Source organism: Lycorma delicatula, chromosome 12 (genome assembly GCF_047948215.1).
Source record: "Lycorma delicatula isolate Av1 chromosome 12, ASM4794821v1, whole genome shotgun sequence".
NCBI classification, from domain to species: Eukaryota; Metazoa; Arthropoda; class Insecta; order Hemiptera; family Fulgoridae; genus Lycorma; species Lycorma delicatula.
Window position 1 is genome coordinate 20,049,862 of NC_134466.1, and position 25,372 is coordinate 20,075,233.

Below are 25,372 nucleotides of genomic sequence, written 5' to 3' on the forward strand. Positions count from 1 at the left end.
CCAATCTGTAAACAGGAAAGTACATATTTTTACAATATTAACTATACTTTATGTAAAATAAATAGGCGAGTGGGTTATCGCTTACTTGCATACAAATCATTGATTAAGTATGTCAGAATCCTATTTTTTAATATATTTTGACATTCTCGTGTTTAATTAAATAAAATGTTAAGGAAGAATTTAGGCATATATTAATTGAGATGGTACAAAAATAATTAAGACAGATTAAAACTTTAAAAATATCCCTTTCGGCACGTCGGAAGGGTAGATTTCACCTGTGCTAAGTAACGGATACAAATATTTCCACCTTAAAGTTAACAAAAACTTCAAATTTACTCAATACGACAATGATCGCATGTGAAAAATTTTCACACGTTTAGCATTCGACAAGCCCCATCTTAAAATTCTAGCAACATTTTGGTCATCCCTTGCCGTAAGGGTTGGTCATATCAAAAATTGTTTCAGATGAAAGTTTTAGGTAATTTTTAGTGGATTAACGACCACTTTAAACCGACTCGATACTGTGCGTATTAAGGAAGGTTTTGTCTTCATAGTCCCATTTTTTCCATCGCTTGGGCCAACGGTTGGTGATATCAAAAAACTTAACTTAAATAAGTTTTAGGCCCTTATCCAAAAAAATAGTAGAAACTTTAAACGAATTCGGTATTTTACTTAGCGTGATATTTTTTTTTCGAAAAAGCCCCAAGTTTCCAGCCCATGGTCCAATTTTGCCCATTAACACACTTGACCGTAATTTTGGGCGTTATATTTTATGTATCAATTTGAAAGTGATTGGCTTAAAATTACGGCAGTTATTTATTTTGTCCACAAGAAAGTGATATACGAGTATGTATATATAAACTTTTGAATTGACAGTGGTTCTGCTGTCTGGTGGATACGAAACGCAAAGATATGTTGAAATTTTTCGGATGTCGAATCATGGTACTTATTACTATAAGTTGCCTTCTTATTAAATCTACCTAATATGCACGAAAAACATAAGTTTATAAAATATGAATAACAAATTTCAGTTACCAGACTTTTATTATGTATAAGTGACGTGATGTAATAATTATTCAATACATTTTTTATTATTATCTGGAAAGTAACTCATGACTCATTAAAGTATTTTAATGAACTAAATATTATGTCAGTTTTAACATTTTTCAACGATACTCTACGTGATTTTACAGTAAAGTTGGTTCGAGTAAAGAATCATTATTTACTGGATTTATATTACTCGACCTAAAGAGGTACTCAAAAACAATTGTAGAGACACAGAAGAATTACACTGAAATAGATTAAAATCACTTATTATTTATTCAATTATTTTATAGATGTGGTCATTTTAATCGGAAGATGTAGTTTTGATGATATGTAATATACTACAGATTTTAAATAATTGCAGGAGGGAAGTCATGCCGGTTTATACACTAACATTTGCGCATTATTGGCGATAAAAAACATACCCACTGGCTATTTATTTTACATAATACTTTCATTCTTAATGAGCAGTATTTTGTTTCAGTTTGTTCTGTTCATGATTAACTATGTATTACGACCATAAAAAGTGTAAAATTATTTTTTACTATATTTATTTATTTATTTTTTTATATCTACCGTTTAAGTGTGGATGAGAATGTTAAATTTTACTAATAGGATTTACCTAATTCTTTGACAAAAGACAATTAATAATAATTTTGTCATAAAATATCACTTTGTTCAGAAATTTTATTGTATTTAATCACGATAAAATAAGCTTTTTTATCAACTTACCCTCTAGAGTATGCATAAACATCCATACCGTCCATTCTGGAACAAAGAATAATTAAATAGTATATAATTTCAATGTGATATTATATCTTGTTGTTAATTTATTGGAGACATTTAATATTAGAGAAAGAAATAAAACACGTCTGTGAAATCACATAACGAAATTCTTATGTCCTAGGACTCTGTACACAACATTCCAAGGATCCTTATTTACATGGTCTCTAACAAACGAACTCCAAGAATCCCTTTTTGATGCCCTGCCCATTTGAAAATATTCACACCTTTTCCTTCGATAGTCACCTATCAAAACCGCTCGCAGTTTAGAATGACTCTTTCACTGACCAATTATCCTGAGATGGTTCACAGACTGTTTCAACAAAGACAACTGTCAAGTTCACCGAGGGGAATTCTCTATCAACTAGAACTACGGGGAATCGAATTCTCAGCGGTATCGATGAAAGATAGAGAAAATTGTTCTACTAGGTCCTCCAGTTGAATATCATCCAGACTTTGGTCTAAGGCGCGGAGTCTATTAGAGAGACTATTAACAAATTTAGGTCAGTCCGCCTTCCTGTGTAGCATAAACCGGGACATTATATCTGTAAGCCTCTCGAAACTTCCTAACCAACTCAAAGATAATTAATTGATGATCACTAGAACAATCATGAACAGACCAAGTATCAACCTACCAGGAATATTCCTACCAACAGTTATATCTATATTCGTTCCAGCAAATAATCTCCTTCCATCTACCATTCCAGCATATGTTGGTAACTCACAAAAATATTAAAAACCTTTTAACGATACTGCACAACAAAGCCGTCAAATAATTCACCGCTATAATCTGTGATTCCACTATGCCAAAGAAGTATAGAACAGTTACCAACAAGACCAAGTATTCTATCCCACATTTCTAAATATTCCTCACTGGGATCTCTATATTGAAAATACGAACTAACAATAACAATTTAATCAAATTTAACAATTTCATCTAACTCGATCTGAGCAGTGTGATAATTTATGTCTCCAGCCTTAACCATGCAATGAATTAAAATACATCTCAACAGCTCTCAAACAACAACCACAGCTGCTACTATCGACCGAGTGCTTGCAATCCTTGCGAATCTTCCGCAACTTACGCAAGTAGAGCTTCAAATTTTTTACGACAATCTTCACGGTTGTAACCGTTGTCACCATAATGCGCACAAAGTGAAGCATACTGACAGAATTTAGGAATACGACCAAATGACCTTTTACTAACGACAGATTCTGAAATAACTCTAACTGTTTTACTGCCATCCGCTACGCAACCAGACCTTTCCTACTGTCCTTTATGTTCCTAATTTTAAAATTTGACCTCTTGTCCTGAAGGGCAGCCTGAAATTACTCATTAATTTCTTTGTTTTTTTGGAGCCCTTCTTTCTGTTTAGGAAGATGGCTTTCGGCTGGTTGCGGACTAAGCTGCCTCCCGCTTGCCTTTAAGCACCTCGGCGTAGCATTTCCGCTGCGCCATAATAGACACAGTCGCTGGAACTGGGACGGAAACTGAACCTTTAACTATATCCTCCCTGACTTCATTCGGTATAGAGGAAAGCACCTCAAATCCATTCGCCAAAGCAGAGAACTTTGCCCTAAACTCATGAAGCCACGGGATCAGTCAGGAACCTTGGCCTTCATCGGCGGAGGAGAAAACGGAAACATCCTCCACTTCCCTCACGACGTCTTCATTTCTATCGCGCCTGGGTGTTCGCTTAGACTGTCCAGACTCTATAACAGACATCTACACTAATGATTTTCTAAGTAAATAAAATAAGCTAAATTAATCTATCAACTACTACAGTGATATCTACTACTTTGTCAGGTTAACCTAGAATGTTGTAACTGCCCGCAGAGATATACGGGCAGCCGAAGGCATGATTGTCCTTTTGTTACTCTACGGATTTCTTAGTCGCTATTGGATTGTTTACGCAAGTGAAAACAATAACAAAACACAGATAACGGTCCCCGCTCTAATAAGAGCTCAAACAGGACTAAGGCGTACCTTTTTTCTTTTTTTTTCCTGTTTAGCCTCCGGTAACTACCGTTTAGATAATTCTTCAGAGGATGAATGAGGATAATATGTATGAGTGTAAATGAAGTGTAGTCTTGTACAGTCTCAGTTCGACCGTTCCTGAGATGTGTGGTTAATTGAAACCCAACCACAGAACCAAAGAACACCGGTATCCACGATCTAGTATTCAAATCCATGCAAGGCGTACCCTACCTGGATGAACCCTTGCTTGTTAAAGGCCACAAGCAGTCCTTACCACATCTTCCCTACGTGCCTTGTGGAACAAAAACTCGACCGCTTTACAAGGCCCTCTATGCAGCACGTGTAAATCAGAGACCAGGTACCAAAAAGAATTTCGGCGAAAACGGACAAATAATGAGTGCTCTACATTTTTATTAAAGATTTTCGCAAGTAATTTGAATATTTAAACCTCTTTCCTATGACACGACGTTATTTTTTACAAATAAGACTTGTTAAAACTTCATAAATAAATTGACGTCAATAAAATTATGACTTGACAGTAATTAAATTAATTAAATTGTACACGTAAACAGAATTGTATTACTGTTATACAGAATTTATTTTATTCCTCGATTAACTAAAAAATATTTCAAAAATAAATAACGGATATTTTCTCCAAATATAAAAAGAAAATTCTCGAAAGAGTGATTGATGTTAGCAGAAATTAATAATTTTTGGCTAAGTTGATATTATTTTCTCATTTGTCAAATTGATTCATTTATAAGACAAAATCTTAAAATTAATATCATACTGAACATTAGTGAATTTATTTTATAAACAAACCGTATAAAGCATTAGGGACCGACGATAAAGAGTAGATCATATAGAAAAGTGAAGCCCTGTTACAGACAGCAATAGTAACTGTGCATTCTGTTCCTGTTACTTTTTAATCTGAACAAAGAAAAAAATATAGAACTGGAAGGTTAATGGTAAGAAGGGGAAAAGCTAACTGGCAAAGGAGAAAAGCTAAATACATTGTGATTCACTAACGACACTACTCTTTGAAGAGAAACCAAAAACAGTGGTTGAAAGAAATAGCAAAGTGTACATATTCACTGCTAGGAGAGAAAGTCAATTTGAAAAAATAAGAGTGAACAGTGATAAGTAGGTGCAATAAAAAGGGTAGAAATAATAAGAAATTAAATACTAGTGCAAGGAAACGTAATTTTGTATTGCCAGAATTTTTATATTAGGTATAAAAATTAATAGGATGAGTAAAGTACTGAATTGATTGAAAGCAGACTAGAATCCAAGAAGGAGGCTTTTAGGAATACAACCAGTATGAAATCAAAAGAGATTTCAGAATTAGAGATATCCTTAAAAATAAATTTGTGAATTGTAGTAAAACACGAATGTCAGGTAAAAATGATAACAAGAAAAGAAATTTTTGAAATGTCTTGTTAAATGAAAATGATGACAATTAGGACACGTATTTGATGATAACATTGTTATAGAATATAAATACTTACATTACGTATTCAGAAGAACCAAATTTACTTGTCATTGGAGACCTAAAACAGAAATATTCCAAGATAAAAATGATAATAATATTCATTTGTATCTCTTTATTTCCTGATGGTTCCGCAGCACCTGAAACATCTTCTTGAATCTTTGAATATAAGGCTATAAAATAAAGTCATTAAATAATAGCAATCAACATGAACAATACAATTAACTTTCACAATTGATGCTGTCTACTGTTTAAAAAAAAAAACCAACAATGAATTGCATAAATTTCTCGTCTAAGCCGGTCAAATTACTCAATTCATTTCTGAATTATAGCAGTTATAAAGCGATAATCAACATTTTTAATATTAGTATATTAGCATCAAAATTAAAAAAAAAATATTTCTGACCTTTTAAAATTTGAGGCTCACGCATCAGGAGGACTTCTTGATTAAAATGTTCCCTAAAACTGATTTTAAATAAATTATAAAATATTAAAAATTAGGGAGTTTCCCATCAGAGGAGAGGTATTGTGACTATTATTTAACAAAATACGTTTTGAGCATTAAAAATTTTAAATTGTATAAAAATGTTTTTTGTATTTTGGGGATTCCCATTCTCAAGGTTAAGTGTTCGAGTAAAATGAATTTTTAAGAAAATAATTCGTAAGTGGTGATAATAAAGTGGGGGAAAAATTAATTGTTTAAAAAGTATAAAGATACTGCCTTAATTCTGAATAAACAAAGTTTTAATTTTCTAGGAAGAGGGTTCAAATTTTGACTGATCTTTTGTTTTTTTTAAGAAAAACTATAGTAAGGTGTATAACAAAATTAAGATTTTTACACTTTAAATGCAATGGGTAACTTCCGAGATGGATTTTAATTTAAAATAAATTTTAGAAAGTTACGTTTCATTAAAAACACGATCTCCAATCCCGAAATGCAACGAAATTACAAAAAATATTTACAATAAAAAATACCTTTCCAAAAATTTAAATAACAGGCACTGCAATATTTTTATAAAATTATCATGTCTTTATGCCTACGAATGGTTTAATATAAATTTAAAAATGGAAGACTTAAAAATTCGAAAGAAGAATAATTCAGAAAATTCTAGGCCCGGTTTAAAAACGGAAATTATAGACTGAGACATAACTAAGAAATTTACAGAAAATTTAATAACAAGTTTAGTTTTCTTTGCAGATTTTTTTAGAAAGACCAACAGTCGTCTGAGAAACAAATATTTAATTATTTTTATAAAAGAAAAACCGAAATTATTTGGGTGAAACCGCCTAAAATCGATATAAAAAACCAAAACATCTCAGAAAATTAAATATCAGATTGAAAAGTTTATAGAGAGAAAATTTAATCAATACTGGGCTTTCAAGAAAAAAAAATAACGGTGTTCAAGAAAGTGAAGAAAAGAATGTTAGCTTTCGAAGGCCAAAATCGAAAAGAAAAAAATGTCTCCTTAATACATAAATGAAAAAAATTAATTTTTCGATTTTTTTTGTTGTAACTGATCTATATACTTTCCGTACTTGTAGAAGCTGCTATAGCAGCATTCATCGCTCTAGATGAGAAAGTAAAAAATATTGAAACACAATATTTTGGTGAATTACTCATCATCGGTATAGAAATAATACAACACTTCGCACTGAAGCACACTTAAAAAAACACAATCAAACTCAAATTAACACAGATAACAAATTTTAAATACAAAAACTGGTGATATACTAACAATTTAAATATCAAATTCAATAAGAAATCTTTTTTGAAGACATAAGATTAACATCATCTAACCAAAATCCTGAATTCGGAAGCGGTATTAAATATATAGAGTTAATGGTTGACTGCAACGTTTGAATATGGCTGATTGCAATATTTAAATATTGAAATATGCAGTACTTGCAAAAGATAAAAATTAACTAAGAATTATTGACTGAATGAACTGGGATCCTGTTTTAACATGACTTTTTGAGTTTGTGATGAAGGTTCAGCCAAACGGATTTTTAAATTTTAATAAAATTTTTCAATAAGCCTTTGCTATTAGGTGAAAGATGTTCGTTATGACTTTTACAAAATTTTCTATTTCAAAATGGTAACTGGGAGTTTTCTCAGATAGTGTGTGATGTAGTGATTTAGTCGAGATGAAGCTTTCTTCACCAAAAGAAAATAGAAAATACAAAATATTAGTCGATTTGCAGCCATAAGTTTATATATATCTATAAAATAAATATTTTTATGCTTATCACAAAACTCATCATAATTTTAGGGTCATGTTGAAAAAAATAATTCTAATATGTAATATTTCTAATTTGATCAAGAAGGCTTTGGAGCTAGACACCCTTCAACTGCAAGAGAGCTTGAATTTCCCACATAATATATTTTACTTTTTTTTTTGAGCTAGATTGTAATTTGACAAAGATGGACACAAATATGAATATTCCATATGTTTGTAATTCGTGGGAGGGCCAGTAAAAGAGGCCTTTAGAGATAAAAAGAAAAACTAAAACCTTTGTTCACCATCTTGTTTTTTAATTCTTTCTGAAATTGAGTACACTCTAAAGTAGAATAGTCCAAGAATCAGCATTCCGTACACTTAATCCAAAAATCAGCATTCTGTACACTATAATTATAATTTTCCTCATCTGCTAAATTATTCACCAGATAGTCTTAGAAATTAAATTGAATAATATTTCAATTGATTATTATGTCAAGCAGATTTAACAGAAAACTAAACTGAATTTAAAAAAATTAACACCATAGGGTTTGGAAATAAAGATTACTTAAAACTACTAATTAATAAACTATATTATTAACTTACTTACCTGACATTACTCAGTACTGTGGAAGAAATTCCTACAGAGCTGAAAAATGAGAAAAATAAATATTAAAATGAATCATAATTAATAAAATTTAATAAAATGTGAATTTTTTTTATTTTTTATTGACAAAATTAATTTACAACTGTATAGGAAGCTGAAGTTGGAGTGTATGAACAGAAATGTGGTTGTGAAAGAAACGTATTGATAATCAACAATCCAGTCACTTAACTGTGACAGTAATAAAAAAATATATGCAGTGCTAAAATAAAGTAATTATGCAAATCATTACTCATAAACTAATTTTAGTGATATTTTGTGGTGTAGAAATCATTATTCTAGGAAAAGTAACATATATCCTGTTAGAAATCGAATGTAATAGTTATTGAACATCAATCTGCAATAATTTTTTTTCATCTTTTATGACCGCATACGATCACTTTAGTCAGTCCATTATCCAAGTTTCTTCGAAGGACTGTTCGGGCGTTGGGGTCCTCCCAGTACTTTTTCATATGTTCCAATCTTCGTGTCCTTTCTGGTGTTCAAAAGTTTGTGTTGTGAATCTCTTTCTTGGGATTGTGAAGCGATTGTTTTGGTGCTTGATTTTTTGTGTAATTTTTTCTTTACTGTGGTATCTTTTGGTGTAAGGCCAATTTCCTTTCATCCTCTCTTATTTATCTGATCCGTCTGCAACCTGTTTTGGTGTTTTTCGAGTCGACATTGGACTAAAACCAGCTGTTTCAGAAATCTTAAATCTTCATTTGAGACATCCTAGTCTCCTCTTGTGCATGATATCAGTGATAGGTTCTAACTCTGCACATGTTGTTGTTGGGCACGATTAATCAATGCCTATCTTTTTGGTACTTTTTGTTGATGTATGTCCTTCCAATTCTTCTTTCGATTTTCTGGAGTGTATCGGTCTTTGAGTGTTCGTTCAGGTATTAGTGTTTCTGCCGCATATGTGACTTTTGGTTTTATAATTGTGTTGTAGTGTTTTACGTTTGCTTTTATGGATAGACATTTATTACGTAGGTGTGTCAGGTTAATTTTTCTTCAACAGCTAGTACGTTTATTGTTGTTTGGAATGATGTTTTTCGTTTATCTTGTTTGTTATTATTTCTCCAAAATACTTAAATTGGGTTATTATTTTGACTTTATATTTACTATTTTTAATTTTTTTGGGGGCACAATTTCTGTCTTTTCGAATGGTATTTTAAGGTCAGTTTTATTTGCCATATTTTGAAGTTCTAATTTCTGTTAGCTTCGTCGATGTCATTTGCTAGCACTGCCAATTCATTGACAAAACCAAAGCAGTTTGTTTTTTGGCTATTTTTATTTTTAAAGAGCATTTTTTGAGCCTATCCCTCATTAAAATTTCCAAAGTGCAGTTAATTAGTAGCGATGAGAGTCCGTTCCTTAGTACCGTTCTGTATTGATCTCAGATGGTTCCAAGAGTTCGCCTCTGAATTTCAGTTTTTACTTAGTGTTTGTGCGGTTCGGTTTTATCATGTTTATTAATTTGAGATGTAGTTCGAGGTATCTCAGAATTAGTAGTATGGAATTAATAGTACGGATTCTTTGTGGCTTTCTTGAAGTCCATAATTGTTTTCACCACGTCTATGCTTCTTTTACTGTTGTAATCTATTATTAACTTGAGAGTCATGATCTGGTCTGGATAGCTCCACGCAGGTCTGAAACCTCTCTGGTATTCTCCTAGTTCTTTCTGAAGTTGTAAACCGATCCTATTAAGGATGATTCTTGAAAGAATTTAGTATGTTGTGTCTAGGAGTGAAATTCACCTGTAGTTGTTACGGGGTGTTTTGGCCATGTTTTTGTTTAGCGGGTGAAAGAGGGCTGTCATCCACTGTTCTTTTAATTGTTTTTTGATCCGTATTTGACAAGCTGTTGATGGAGGGAGATTTTTTCTGGTCTTCCTGCATGTCTCAAGATCTTTACAAAGGTCTGATCTTCTCCTGCCACTTTTCCTTCATCTCACGTCGGGCTTGGTAGACTTCTTTTATTGCGAGAGGGTTAATGTTTAGTGGTAGTGTTGTTATTGGGGGACTGGTTTTCTTCTTGCGATCGGTCAGATCTTCACAATTTTGGAGTTTGTTGAAATATTTTGCTAGGGTTTTCGCGTTGTTTTTATCGTTACGGGACAGATTGTGGTTTTCATCCTTCATTAGAAGGGTTGGAGGTTCGTATTTTTGGAGTTATTTTTTGAAGATTTTGTAGTAGTCTCTTGACTGCGTTTTGCTGAATTCTTCTTTTACTGATTGTCTTTATGCTGTTGTCTTCTTATTTTGGTGTGGTTACTTGTTGCTAGGTTTTGGAAGTAGGTTTCTGATTGTTGGGATTAATGTAACAGTATTGCTTGATATCTCTTTTCCACTGTTTCGTAGCATTCGCTGTTCCGCCATTGATTCTTTATATGGGTTTTTATTGAGGCTAATTCTTCCGCGATTTGTTTAAGGTTATAACCTCAGTATTATTTAAAATTAAATACTTTAAATTCCTCTGTCAGTAATCTTTTAAGTAACGCTTTTTAACATTAAAAACGCCTGTATTTGATGCATCTTTGTTTACCTTGTAAAAATAATATGTTTTCGAATTTTTTTCATTAATCTGTTCCATAAAGTGTAATCATCTTAAGCTTTATTTTTTATTTAGAAGGTTACATATTTAATTTACTGTTTGTTAAATGAACAACATTAATATTTTTTTTTGTGAAATTAAAAAAAAAATATATCAAAATATTAAGTAAGAGTAACTTACTACTGATTTATAAAAGTATTCAACTTGCAGTCTACTACGTATGAATATGGCTTACATCGAACATTACAATGGATGTCATAGATCTATAGAAGTATGCTCATGTGTGTTGATGATACACAAACATAAATATTACATAATAAAATATAAGGTGAAATAAATAAAAATAACAATTTTATCTAATTTTAATATAAAAAGGATGGTAATTCGGCCAAAATTAAAAAAAAAAAATCAGTTACGCTTGTTAAGACTCAGGGTTATTTAAAGGACTTAATTTTTAAATATTCTTATAAATTTTCACTTTTTTTTTACTGCTGTTTACATTTTTTACTGCTGTTTAATTTTTATTTAATATAGGACTTTTAAATTTAAAGGACTTCACCTTCGGTCGGATTCACTCGGTTCTTAACACTTCACTCGGATCTTTTCGGATACCCTCGGCTCCTTATGAATTAGCAGCGCCTCGAACATTATACAAGCAAGTTGTTCACTACATTATTTCAGTCCCTAAACCAACGATTTCAGCCCACTCTAGGCTGAAAGGGAGCCCGTCACGGAAGACAGGCTTATTAGCACATCCTTCCGCCGGATCCCTACCGCTAAAACTCTCCATTGGATTGCAACGCAATCCAAAGTTCACCAAACGAATCAACGCTATATCCTATTCAATGATAAAGTTCATCATTTCATTTCTGCTTCAACTTGGAAACACAGTTACAGCTCAAGTAGTAAGTGCTACCCGCCCCCACACGGCGTAGACATAGTTCCATTAAGTTATAATCAACTTAATCATTTTCCATCAAGTTTGGTAGACTTAAGGAACTGTCAAAAGTGAAGAAATTCGATTCTAATAAGAATCTATCGAAATGTATAAGGTAGGTGGAATTTGTCATTTCTGAGAAAAAAAGAAAGTTTCACTTCCTGTGAGTGGGAATATGTATGAATCGCAGTAGTGGGAGATCGCGTAGAAATTGGTAAGGAAGTTACTTGAGTGAATTCCATAAATGAAATTCTTGTTCCTATTTCAACGTCTGCGTTCATCATGATGTTAAAAATATACATCACTTAAAATACAAACACTTAAAAATATACAAACACTTACGTTTCAGTAATATCGATTTCTGATACTTTCGAAACTGCCTCACTGAAAGAAAGTGTCAATTTATTTAAATATAATTTCAAAATCATTTATAAATAATTTTAAATACATAATACAAAAATCGGTAGTTATTTTATGAAATATTAAATTATATTTTCTTCACATGATGCCGTGATACAAGTTTGTTATCTGATGCTTTTATGTGCAACATAAAATATAGATTTTCAAATAACGAAAATTGTTATAGTAATTTTTTCTCATGTTTTACATTCATATTTTTTTCAAGTTTCAGTTTTATAAGCAATTAAAATATGAAAAATTCTTAAATTTCCTTATATTCAAGGTTACAAGTATAGTTACATTTTTCCATTTAAAAAATTAATGAAAGTAAAATATCACAATTTTTGTACTCTATATATTGAACGTATATATATATATATATATATATATATATATATACCTGTAAAGCAACTTGTCCTGACTCACTGATCATTCAACACCAATCAAAAACTACTGAAGATAAATTGATGGAAATTTGTATACATCTTCCTCTTACGGTGCACGTGTACACTAAAAGGGATTTTATGAAATTCCGAGTTAGAGTTTAAATGAAATAACTATAAAGTTAGTGCTTTTTTTAATTTCTTGGTAAGAAGTGAAGATAGCGACTTAATTTCTAGAGTGTAAATATCTAAATCCATTTTCTAAATTTTTCGAAATTCGACTTTGAAAGCGGTGAGAAACTGTAAAATATATGAACAATAGCTGCAAATTTTCTCCATTTCCGATTACGATAAACGGATATTAACTACACTTGGGCTGGATTCTTCGAATAAATATCTCCTTTTTCTGTTTAGCCTCTGGAGTAGTAAGGTATTACTTTAGAGGATGATATGTATGAATGTAAATTAAATTTAGTCTTATACACTTTCAGGTCGACAACTCCTGGGATGTATGCATAATTGAAACACAACCACTAACAAAAAACACCTGTATCCACGATGTAGTACTCAAATCTGTATAAAACTAACTGGCTTTTCAGATAAATATCTAAAAATCATTTATGGTTTTTTGAATTTCGATTTTTTAAGTGGTGCGTTGATTTACGGCGCGGGACCTTATCATTACTGTATATGCGACGCGACTGACTGCACCTGCTACCTGTTACTTGACTAAAAAACAAAATAAAAGTAATTAAACAAAAGAGAAACGTAGTACGGTTACCGCCTAATAGTTTTAATCTGGCTACGCAAACTAACAAATCTGGTAACCGTTAATACTAGGTTATCTGGTAACCGAGAAAAATACATTTTTACACGTACGAACAACAAGTAACTAATTATAACAAATATTTTTAAGATGGAGTCTGAATGTTTTGAAGCCTCTTAGATTACTCAATGTTTCGGGTATAGAACTTTTGCTGTAAAGATATTACCATACACTGAATTTTTCGAGCGAAGCGAGCCATAACCGGTTAAATATCCCCTGACTGTGACGGGGAGTGCAAGTAACGATACAGCATGGGCAAAGCCGCGATGGAGACGCTAGTATATATATGTATATATATATATGTATTACTGTAATAAACAACATTAATCTTTTCTTTTGTGAAATTAAAAAAAAAATATATATCAAAATATTAAGTAAGAATAACTTACTACTGATTTATAAAAGTATTCAACATGCTGTCTACTATGTATGAATCTGGCTTACATCGAACATTACAATGCATGTCAAAGATCTATGGAAGTATGCTCATGTGTGTTGATGATACACAAACACACACATACATATACAATGTAGTTGTTTAGTATGTTCAATAATCTATTTCAACATTATTGTTGTTATACTATTATGCTATTTAAGAAGATTATGTGTACATAACTTACTCACACGCACACACACACGCGCGCGCGCGCTTGTCCAATATGAGAACACTTCAATAAATTAGAAATTCTACTTACGTTTGTTTATTGGTATTCGTATCATCAGTTGAAATTCTGAAATCAGAAAAGGTTTTTAACAGCATCCAATTTATTTTCTTAATACAATGAAAATTTGTGATCTGTTTAATTGTAAATATATAAATAATTATTAAAACTGATGTATAATCAATAATTTTATTATATACATTCAAAATTTATCTGTACGTAAAAAAATACGTTAAATGAAAACAACTCTTACAATCTGTTTAATAACAGCTAGGCCTGGCTAAGAATGCAATATAAAATACTTTAATTTTAGTTTCTATGTATAACACAGAAACCAATTGGTTTATTAGTCATTGAAAAAATTAGTGAAATAGGATAAACAAGAAAATCATTTATTTTTTTAAAAAAAGATAAATTATTTTTTAAAATGCGTAACTATTATCATTATAAGAAATCGATTATCATATATCTCTATCATGTAGCAATTCAACATTTAAACTATGAACTTCTGAAGCATTAACTAGAACAGATTTTTGAATTTCCAGTAACTCACTGAACATAGCCACAAGGATGACAGAATATTTGGAAATAAATAATAAAAAATTATTCTGCCTCAGTTCATCATTTAAAAAGTTAATTTTTTAAATAAAATCACTGTCAACCCTTATGGACAAAACAATAGTAAATAGTAACTCAGATATATCTGCATATTCTAAAGCACGTCTGAAAATATCGACTTTAATATGCCTTTTTCACACGAAATACTGTAAGATAGAGCTTACATTATTCATTTCTTTGAAGGATATTAAAAATCTGACTGATCAGTTACTGTAGTGTATTTTATGTTAAAGTTTAGATTGAATGGTTTCAGTTCAATTACTGGCCAGGTTATGGCACTTTTTCGTGTTATATTTTTCTTTAAATATATATGAAATATCAACAACCTATGATTAGGTATGATAAAACAATAATTACGTGTTGAAAATCATAAATGCTTTCTATATTTATTGTTCCGAAGGCAAGATGGAATCCCAGTGAACAGAAAATGTATAACAATTTTACCTGTGCAGACTGCTACATCAATACCAACATTCCAGAAGAAATAACAAATAAGACAAATCATGATCATCGTTAACAATGTTAAAATTCCATAACTTTTGTATGTAAAATTCTGTCAAATGTCTTCCAGTAATCAATAGAGCAAGTTTACAAACTAAACCCGACACCAGTAAAGTGCTGAATTAACACCTGAAATGAAAACAGCATCTACCTGATTATAATTTTTAATTTTGTATATCCTCCTAAAGATTTTCTTACCTACTTCTTTAGTTTGCCGTTCAACGGACTAAAGATCAGACAACAATTAAATGTAGTGTCTGCATTATGAAAATTCTTTATTGCTGAGAGAGTATTCCCGAATATTTCTCTCCAATAATTCATCAGGACATTATCTGATGTGTTGCAAAGAGATTCCAGGCATTAAGCATCTACGGCGATAACATGTAAAATTTATTAATTAAAAACAACATTTCAATAATATAAGCACATTCAGTACGCTTCCATGGATATTTCTTATATCTAGCTAAATGCCCGATAACATCACCACATTTACCCTCTCCATTCTATTAAATTCACCTATATATATCTTTGAAATAATTTCAATGCAAGAAAAAGATTGTCGTAAAATATGTCCAATAAGTCATCACATATATCTTATTCTGTATTATGTTGTCATTATTTATATTAAACGGAGTGGAATTCTATTGAATAAAAAAAAAATTTACGATAGAGAAATCAAGTTACGGGAGACATTTCTTGTCTCAAAGCTACTCTAAAATGTTAACCAAATACAAACGTTTTCCATTGCTACGCATGAGAAATATATCTTCATAAACTACTTGGTTTGACCTTTGGCAGAGGGCACTATCCTGCCACCACAAATTCATAGAAGCGATAAATATTATATAATAAAATATAAGGTGAAATAAATAAAAATAACATTTTTATCTAATTTTAATATAAAAAGGATGGTAATTCGGCCAAAATTAAAAAAAAAAATCAGTTACGCTTGTTAAGACTCAGGGTTATTTAAAGTACTTATTTAATTTTTAAATATTCTTATAAATTTTCACTTTTTTTTTACTGCTGTTTACATTTTTTACTGCTGTTTAATTTTTATTTATTATAGGACTTTTAAATTTAAAGGACTTCACCTTCGGTCGGATTTACTCGGCTCTTAACACTTCACTCGGATCTTTTCGGATACCCTCGGCTCCTGATGAATCAGCAGCGCCTCGAACATTATACAAGCAAGTTCTTCACTACATTATTTCAGTCCCTAAACAAATGATTTCAGCCCACTCTAGGCTGAAAGGGAGCCCGTCACGCAAGACAGGCTTATTAGCACATCCTTCCGCCGATCCCTGCCGCTAAAACTCTCCATTGGATTGCAACGCAATCCAAACTTCACCAAACGAATCAACGCTATATCCTATTAAACGACAAACTTCATCATTACATTTCTGCTTTAACTTGGAAGCACTGTCACAGTTCAATTAGTATGTGCTACCCGCCCACCACACGGCGTAGACATAGTCCCATTAAGTTATAATCAACTTAATCATTTTCCATCAAGATTAATAGACTTAAGAAACAGTCAAAAGTGAAGAAATTCGATTCTAATAAGAATCTATCGAAATGTATAAGGTAGGTGGAATTTGTCATTTCTGAGAAAAAAAGAAAGTTTCACTTCCTGTGAGTGGGAATATGTATAAATCGCAGTAGTGGGAGATCGCGTAGAAATTGGTAAGGAAGTTACTTGAGTAAATTCTATAAATGAAATTCTTGTTCCTATTTCAACGTCTTCGTTCATCATGATGTTAAAAATATACATCACTTAAAATACAAACTCTTAAAAATATACAAACACTTACGTTTCAGTAATATCGATTTCTGATACTTTCGAATCTGCCTCACTGAAAGAAAGTGTAAATTTATTTAAATATAATTTCAAAATCATTTATAAATAATTTTAAATACATAATACAAAAATCGGTAGTTATTTTATGAAATATTGAATTATATTTTCTTCACATGATGCCGTGATACAAGTTTGTTATCTGATGCTTTTCTGTGCAACATAAAATATAGATTTTCAAATAACGAAAATTGTTATAGTAATTTTTTCTCATGTTTTACATTCATATTTTTTTCAAGTTTCAGTTTTATAAGCAATTAGAATATGAAAAATTCTTAAATTTCCTTATATTCACGGTCACAAGTATAGTTACATTTTACCATTTAAAAATTAATGAAATATAATATCACAATTTTTTGTACTCTATATATTGAACGTATATATATATGTATATATATATACGATAAAAGCGCACACTAAAATCGATTTTATGAAATTTCGAGTTAGAGTTTAAATGAAATAACTATAAAGTTACTGCTTTTTTTAATTTCTTGATAAGAAGTGAAGATAGCGACTTAATTCCTAGAGTGTAAATATCTAAATCCATTTTCTAAATTTTTCGAAATTCGACTTTGAAAGCGGTGAGAAACTAAAATATATTAACGATAGCTGCAAATTTTCTTCATTTCCGATTACGCTAAACGGATATTAACTACACTTGGGCTGGATTCTTCGAATAAATATCTCCTTTTTCTGTTTAGCCTCTGGAGTCACAGTAAGGTATTACTTTAGAGGATGATATGTATGAATGTAAATTAAATTTAGTCTTATACAGTTTCAGGTCGACAACTCCTGACATGTATGGTTAATTGAAACACAACTACTAACAAAAAACACCTGTATCCAAGATGTACTACTCAAATCTGTATAAAACTAACTGGCTTTTCCGATAAATATCTAAAAATCATTTATGGTTTTTTGAATTTCGATTTTTTAAGTTTTAATTTTTCAACAGCTAGTACGTTTATTGTTGTTTGGAATGATGTTTTTCGTTTATCTTGTTTGTTATTATTTCTTCAAGGTATTTAAATTGGGTTATCATTTTGACCTTATATTTACTATTTTTAATTTTTTTGGGAGCATAATTTCTGTATTTTCGAATGATATTTTGAAGCCAGTTTATTTGCAATATTTTGAAGTTCTAATATCTGTTAGCTTTGTCGATGTCATTTGCTAGTACTGCCAATTCATTGACAAAACCAAGGCAGTTTGTTTATTTTTTTTTTGGCTATTTTTATTTTTAGAGAGCATTTTTTGAGCCAGTCCCACATTAAAATTTCCACAGTGCAGTTAATTAGTAGCGATGAGAGTCTGTTCCTTGGAACCGTCCTATATTGATTTCAGATGGTTCCGAGAGTTCGCCTCTGAATTTCAGTTTTTACTTAGTGTTTGTGTGAATGGGTTTTATCATGTTTTATTAATTTGAGATGTACTTCGAGATATCTCATAATTTTTAGTGTGGATTCTCTGAGACTTTCTTGAAGTCGATAATTTTTTTCACCATGTCTCTGCTTCTTTAACTGTTGTAATCTATAATTAACTTGAGAGTCATGATCTGGTCTGGGTAGCTCCTTGCAGGTCTGAAACCTCCCTGGTATTCTCCTGGTTCTTTCTGAAGTTGGAAATTGATCCTATTAAGGATGATTCTTGAAAGAATTTTGTGTATTGTATCTAGGAGTGAAATTCACCTGTAGTTGTTACGGTCTGTTTTGGCCATTTTTTTGTTTAGTGGGTGGAAGACGGCTGTCATCCACTGTTCTTTTTGTTGTTTTTGATGCCTGTATTTGATGCACTTTGTTTACCTAGTAAAAATAATATGTTTTCGAATTATTTTCATTAATCTGTTCCATAATGTTTAATCATCGTAAACTTTATTTTTTGTTTAGAAAATTCATGTATTTAATTTACCATTTGTTATTTGTAAGTACTACTATGTACTTTAATGAACAACATTAATCATGTTTTTTTGTGAAGTGTAAAAAAATACATATCAAAATAGTAGAGTCACTTACTACTGATTTATAAAGGTATTTTACTTGCAGTCTACTACATATAAATCTGGCTTACATCGAACATTACAATGGATATCATAGATCTATAGAAGTTGTGTGCATCTGTGTTGATGATATACAAACACAAACACACACAGGCACACATATATACTGTAGTTGTTTGGTATATATTTCATGATTATTATTGTTGTTATACTATTATCCTATTTAATAGGATTAATGTACATAATATACATACACGCACGCGCTTCTCCAATATGAGAACACTTCAATAAATTAGAAATTGTACTTACGTTTTTTTGTTGCTATTCGTGACATCAGTTGAATTTCTGAAAATAGAAAAGGTTTTTAACAGCATCCATTTTATATTTTAATACAATGAATTTTTGTGATCAGTTTAATAGTTAATATATAAATAATTATTAAAACTGATGTATAAACAATAATTTTATTATATACATACAAAATTTATTTGTACATAAATAATCCTTTAAATGTAAACAACTCTTACAATCTGTTTAATCATAGTTAGGCCAGTCTAAAAATACAATATAAAATATTTTTATTTTAATTTCTATATTTAACACAGAAGGTTTATTCATTGGTGAAATTAATGAAATAAGATAAACAAGAAATTATATTTATTTTTAAAAAAGTATAAAATATTTTTTTAAATGCGTAACTATTATCATTATAACAAATCGATTATCATATAAGACCATCATATGGCAATTCAACATTTAAACTATGAACTTCTGAAGCATTAACCAGAACCTAAATTTCAATTTCCTGTAACTCACTGAACATAGCCACAAGGATGACAGAATATTTGGAAATAAATAATAAAAAATTATTCTGCCTCAGTTTATCATTTAAAAAGTTAATATTTTAAATAAAATCACTGTCAACCCTTATGGACAAAACAATAGTAAAAAGTAACAGATATATCTGCATATTCTAAAGCACGTCTGAAAATATTGACTTTAATATGCCTTTTTCACATGCAATACTGTAAGCTAGAGCTCCCATATTCACTTCTTTGAAGGATATTAAAAATATGACTGATCAGTTACTGTAGTGTATTTTATGTTAACGTTTAGATTGAATGGTTTCAGTTCAATTACTGGCGAGGTTATGGCACTTTTACTTCTTATTTTTCTTTAAATATATATGAAACATCAACAACCTTTGATTAGCTATGAGAAAAAAATAATTACGTGTTCAAAATCATAAATGCTTTCTATATTTATTGTTTCGAAGGCAAGATGGAATCCCAGTGACCAGAAAATGTATAACAATTTTACCTGTGCATATTTCTGGAAGACATTTGACAGGATTTGTCAAATGTCTTCCAGAAATCAATACAGCAAGTGTACAAATTAAATCTGACACCACTAAGTGCTGAATTAACATGTGAAATGAAAACAGCATCTACCCAATTATATTTTTAAATTTGTACATCCTCTTAAAGTTTTTGTTATCCTCTTCTTTAGTTTTCCGTTCAAGGTACCAAAGATCACGTAACAAATAAATATACTTCTTATTTTTCTTTAAATATATATGAAACATCAACAACCTTTGATTAGCTATGAGAAAAAAATAATTACGTGTTCAAAATCATAAATGCTTTCTATATTTATTGTTTCGAAGGCAAGATGGAATCCCAGTGACCAGAAAATGTATAACAATTTTACCTGTGCATATTTCTGGAAGACATTTGACAGGATTTGTCAAATGTCTTCCAGAAATCAATACAGCAAGTGTACAAATTAAATCTGACACCACTAAGTGCTGAATTAACATGTGAAATGAAAACAGTATCTACCCAATTATATTTTTAAATTTGTACATCCTCTTAAAGTTTTTGTTATCATCTTCTTTAGTTTTCCGTTCAAGGTACCAAAGATCACGTAACAAATTAATGTAGTACCTGCATTATGAAAAGTCTTTATTGCCGAGAAGCACTTCCCAATATTTCTGTGCAATACTTCAGCAGGACATTATCTGATGTGTTGCAAAGAGATTCCAGGCATTAAGCATCTACATTGATAATATATAAAATGTATTAATTACAACTAAAATTTCAATACTGCAAGCACATTCCGTGCGCTTCCATGCATATTTCTTATACCGAGCTCAATGCCCAATAACATCATCATGTTTAACCCTCACCATTCTATTAAATTTACCTATATATCTTTGAAATAATTTCAATGCAAGAAAATGATTGTCGCAAAATCTGTCCAATAAGTCATCACATATCATCTCTTATTCTGTCATAAATCAGTATAATGTTGTCATTATTTATGTTAAACAAAATGGAATTCAATTGAATAAAAAAAAAAAAAAAAAAAAAAAAAAACAATGTTACGGTAGAGGAATTGAGTTATGGGACAAATTTCTTATCTCAAAGCTACTTTGATATGTTATCAAAGTGTAAATATTTTCCATTGCTGCGCATGAGAAATATTTCTCCCTAAACTACTTTGTTGGATCTTTGGCAGATCCAACATCCAACCACCACAAATTCATAGAAACGATAAATATTTATATAACAAAATATAAGGTGCAATAAATAAAAAGAAAATTTTTATCTAATTTCAATATAAAAACGATCTTCGTTCGGTCAAAATTACAAAAAAAAAAAAAAAAAAAATTGTGTTACGTTTGTTAAGACTCAGGGTTATTTAAAGGACTTATTTAATTTTTAAATATTCTTATAAATGTTCACTATTTTGTTGCTCCTGTTTAAATTTTTGGAACTTTAATTTTTATTTAATATAGGACTTTAAATTTAAAGAACTTCAGCTTCGTTCGGATTCACTCGGCTCTTTACACGTTAGTCGGATCCTTTCGATGCACTTGGCTCCTGACGAATCAGCGGCCCCATGAACATATTACAAGCTGGCTCTTCACAACATTAGTTCAGTCCCTTAAACAAACGATTTCAGCCCACTCTAGGCTGAAAGGGAGCGCGTCACGTAAGACAAGTTTATTAACACATCATTCCGCCGGGTCCCTACCGCTAAAACCCTCTGTTGGATCGGAACGCAATCCAAACATTACCAAATGAATCAACGCCATCTCCTATTAATAACCCGCCAGTATAATTGAATCACCCAGCAGCAACGGACGGAAGTCCGTATACTGGAAAAGTATGAGGGTATTGCACCCTCCGACATTCTTGCGTTCTGTTCCGTTACATTAGTTCAGTCCTACGCTGTGATACACCAGAAGTTCCAGGTCATCGTCAGTTCAGTTCCAGCTCTATTCCAGTCATTTTACTTAAAAAATATTACAATTACAATGAAACAGTTATAATTAAAATTATATTTCAATGTTCAAACAATTAATGTTATATATATATATATATATATATATATATATATATATATATATATACAAATAATATTTCAATCACAATAAGATATTTATAATAACAAGAAATCAAGATTTAAATTATGAAAAGAATCAGAGCCTATTTTCAACAATGCTAAACGTTTGATTTATTTCACATGTAATTTTGCATAATCGATGGTACAGTGATGTAGTAAGGAAATAAATGCTTTGATATGTGTAGGGGTGCTAGAGTAAAATTTCAGATTTCAAAAGATATTTTTAATGATGGTACTGAAAATGTTATGCTTTGTTTAAATAAATTTCAAATTAATAAATTAAAAGGAATTCGTTAAATGATGAATGCCATCCTTATAAACAGTTTTTGTTATATGGGAAAATATGTTTCTCACAACTTCTGTAGTAATATGAAAAGGAAGAGACAAATTCACAGACTCCGTATAACAGAACTATAATGAAATATCGAAGTACTATTTTGCCACAGTATCAAAACGTGAATATCCAGTGGCAACCTTCGAGCACATCTCAATCACACGAAGCAAAAACCAGATCTTTTCCTGGTAAAATAATGAGGGTGTACTTTGGGATTCTTTTTGGCGAGGGATACTCAACCGCAACTTCCTTACAGAACAATGAACAGTCATCATTAAGTATTACACCATTGTCTTTCAAGATAAAGGGAAGCTTGAAAGGTCTTGACCCAAGAGCACAATGTTCATCATTACATTTCTGCTTTAACTTGGAAGCTCTATAAGAGCTTAAGTAGTATGTGTTTTCATTGACTTAATCGTTTTCCATCAAGTTTGGTCGACTTAAGGAATTGTCAAATGCGAAGAAATTCAATTCAAATAAGAAGCTATCGAAATGTATAAGGGTAGGTCGATGCGAAAGGTATGCGAAAGGATGCGAAAGGGTAGGTCGAAAGGTTTCACTTCTGAAAAAAAAAAGTTTCACTTCCTGAGAATTGGAATGTATGAATCGCAGTAGTGGGAGATTGCATATAAATTAGTAAGTAAATTACTTGAGCGAATTTCATAAATGAAATTCTTGTTCGTATTTCAACTTCTTCGTTCATCACGGTGTTAAAAAATATAATAAAACTTACTCACGTTTCAGTAATATCGATTCCTGATATTATCGAATTTGTCGCACTGAAATAAAGTGTAAATTTATTTAAATATAATTTCAAATTCATTTATAAATAATTTTAATTGCATAATACAAAAATGTGTAGGTATTTTAGGAAATATTAAATTATATTTTCTTTAAATGATGGCGTGACACAAGTTTTGTATTCTACGCTATTCTGTACAACATAAAATATACATTTTGAAATAACGAAACTGTTATAATAATTTTTCTTATGTTTTACATACATAATTTTAAGTTTATATTTTTAAGCAATTAAAATATGAAAAATTCTTACATTTCCTTTATTCTCTAACCTTATATTCACGGTCACAAGTATAGCTGCATTTTTCTATTTCAAAATTAATAAATTAATGAAAGTAAAATATCAGAATTTATATATATAAAACTGTGTACTTGTATTTATATACTTACATATATATATATATATATATATATATATATATATATATCGGTACCTGTAAAGCAACTTTTCCTAACTGACAGATCAATCAACGCCAATCAAAAACTACTGAAGATAAATTGATGGAAGTTTGTATACATCTTCCTCTTACGGTGTAAGCGCACACTAAAAGGGATTTTAATCAATTCCGACTTTAAAAGTTTAAATGGAATAAAAATTAAATTTACTGTTTTTTTGTTTAATTTCTTGGTAACAAGTAAAGATCTTGACTTTCTAGATTTTTCGAAATTTTACCTTGAAAGCGGTGAGAAAATGTAAAAAAATTTGAACAATCATTGCAAATATTTTCCATTTCCGATTACGCTAAACGGATATTAACTACATTGGGGCTCGACTCTTCGAATAAATATCTTCTTTTTTTTGCCTTGTTCCGTTTAGTCTCTGGAACCATCGTAAGTTATTACTTCAGAGGATGATATGCACGAATGTAAATTAAGTATACTATTGTATAATTTCAGGACGGAAATTCCTGAGATGTATGATTAATTGAAACCCAACCACCAACTAAAAACACCGGTATCCACAATCTAGTACTCAAATCTCTATAAACGTAACTTGCCTTTTCAGATAAATATCTAAAAATCATTTTCGGGTTTTTTTAATTTCGATTTTTTAAGTGGTGCGACGATGTACGGCGCGGGCCCTCAACATTACTGTATGTGCGACGCGACTTGCTGCACCAGCCTTCTGTTACTTGACTAAAAATCAAAATAAACGTAATTAAAAAACGAAGTACGGTCACCCGCCAGCAGTTTTTATCTGGTAACGCTAAGAACCGAGAAAAATACTCTTTTACACGTACGAACAAGTAATTAATTATAACTAATATTTTTAAGATGGAGGCCGAATGTTTTGAAGCCCACATTCTTAGATTATTCAATGCTTCCGGTACAGAACGTTTGCTGTAAAGAAATTACCATACACTGAATTTTTCTAGCGAAGAGAGCCATAACCGGCTAAATATCTCCTGACTACGACGGGAAACCAAGTAACGATACACCACGGGCAAAGCCGCGATGGAGACGCTAGTATAAATATATAAAGTATAAAAGGGAAAAAGTTAAGGAAATAAAAGCTTAATTCTGAAAATTTACAGAAAACACTTTTTAAACTATTTTAAAGAAGAAATCAACGGGTTTTCAAAACTTATAGAATCTTATGAAGCTGAAGATAAAAAGATTTAAGAGGAAAATGAATCATTAGGGAGCGAGGTTTACGATGTAGAAAAACGATTAATCGAACTACAGCAGTACAGTAGGACTAAACGATTTGAGAATTTTCGAAGTACTTAAAATAATAAAAGAAACGGCAAAAACACTACAAACTGAAATATATGAACCTAAAGTTAACGCACCGCAAGGGCTGAGTGTTAAGAGAAATCAAGTCCACCCCATCATTGACACTTCTTATTTATTGTAATTTCATTATTAATGAAAAATGGTTGAGTGGACGCTGAAGATTCAGACAAAAACTGAAAAAAAAAAAAAAAAATATATAT

At 30.8% G+C, this 25,372-nt stretch overlaps 1 protein-coding gene across 5 annotated transcripts in view; it reads right to left on the reverse strand.

The window, feature by feature from the left end:
- The window catches only part of LOC142333431 (uncharacterized), an 86,427-nt gene that overhangs the window by 28,245 nt on the left and 32,810 nt on the right, over nt 1-25,372 (reverse strand). For 2 of the 5 annotated variants that reach the window (XM_075380507.1, XM_075380502.1), the window contains exons 9-16: nt 23,372-23,413; nt 19,199-19,234; nt 16,850-16,891; nt 13,950-13,985; nt 11,989-12,030; nt 8,121-8,159; nt 5,314-5,355; nt 1,777-1,812 (exon numbers count right to left, since the gene is read on the reverse strand). In XM_075380507.1, coding sequence (XP_075236622.1) covers nt 1,777-1,812; nt 5,314-5,355; nt 8,121-8,159; nt 11,989-12,030; nt 13,950-13,985; nt 16,850-16,891; nt 19,199-19,234; nt 23,372-23,413 — 315 coding nt within the window. The remainder of the gene's footprint in view (nt 1-1,776; nt 1,813-5,313; nt 5,356-8,120; nt 8,160-11,988; nt 12,031-13,949; nt 13,986-16,849; nt 16,892-19,198; nt 19,235-23,371; nt 23,414-25,372) is intronic. The other 3 variants (XM_075380503.1, XM_075380504.1, XM_075380505.1) reach the window with 3 other exon arrangements.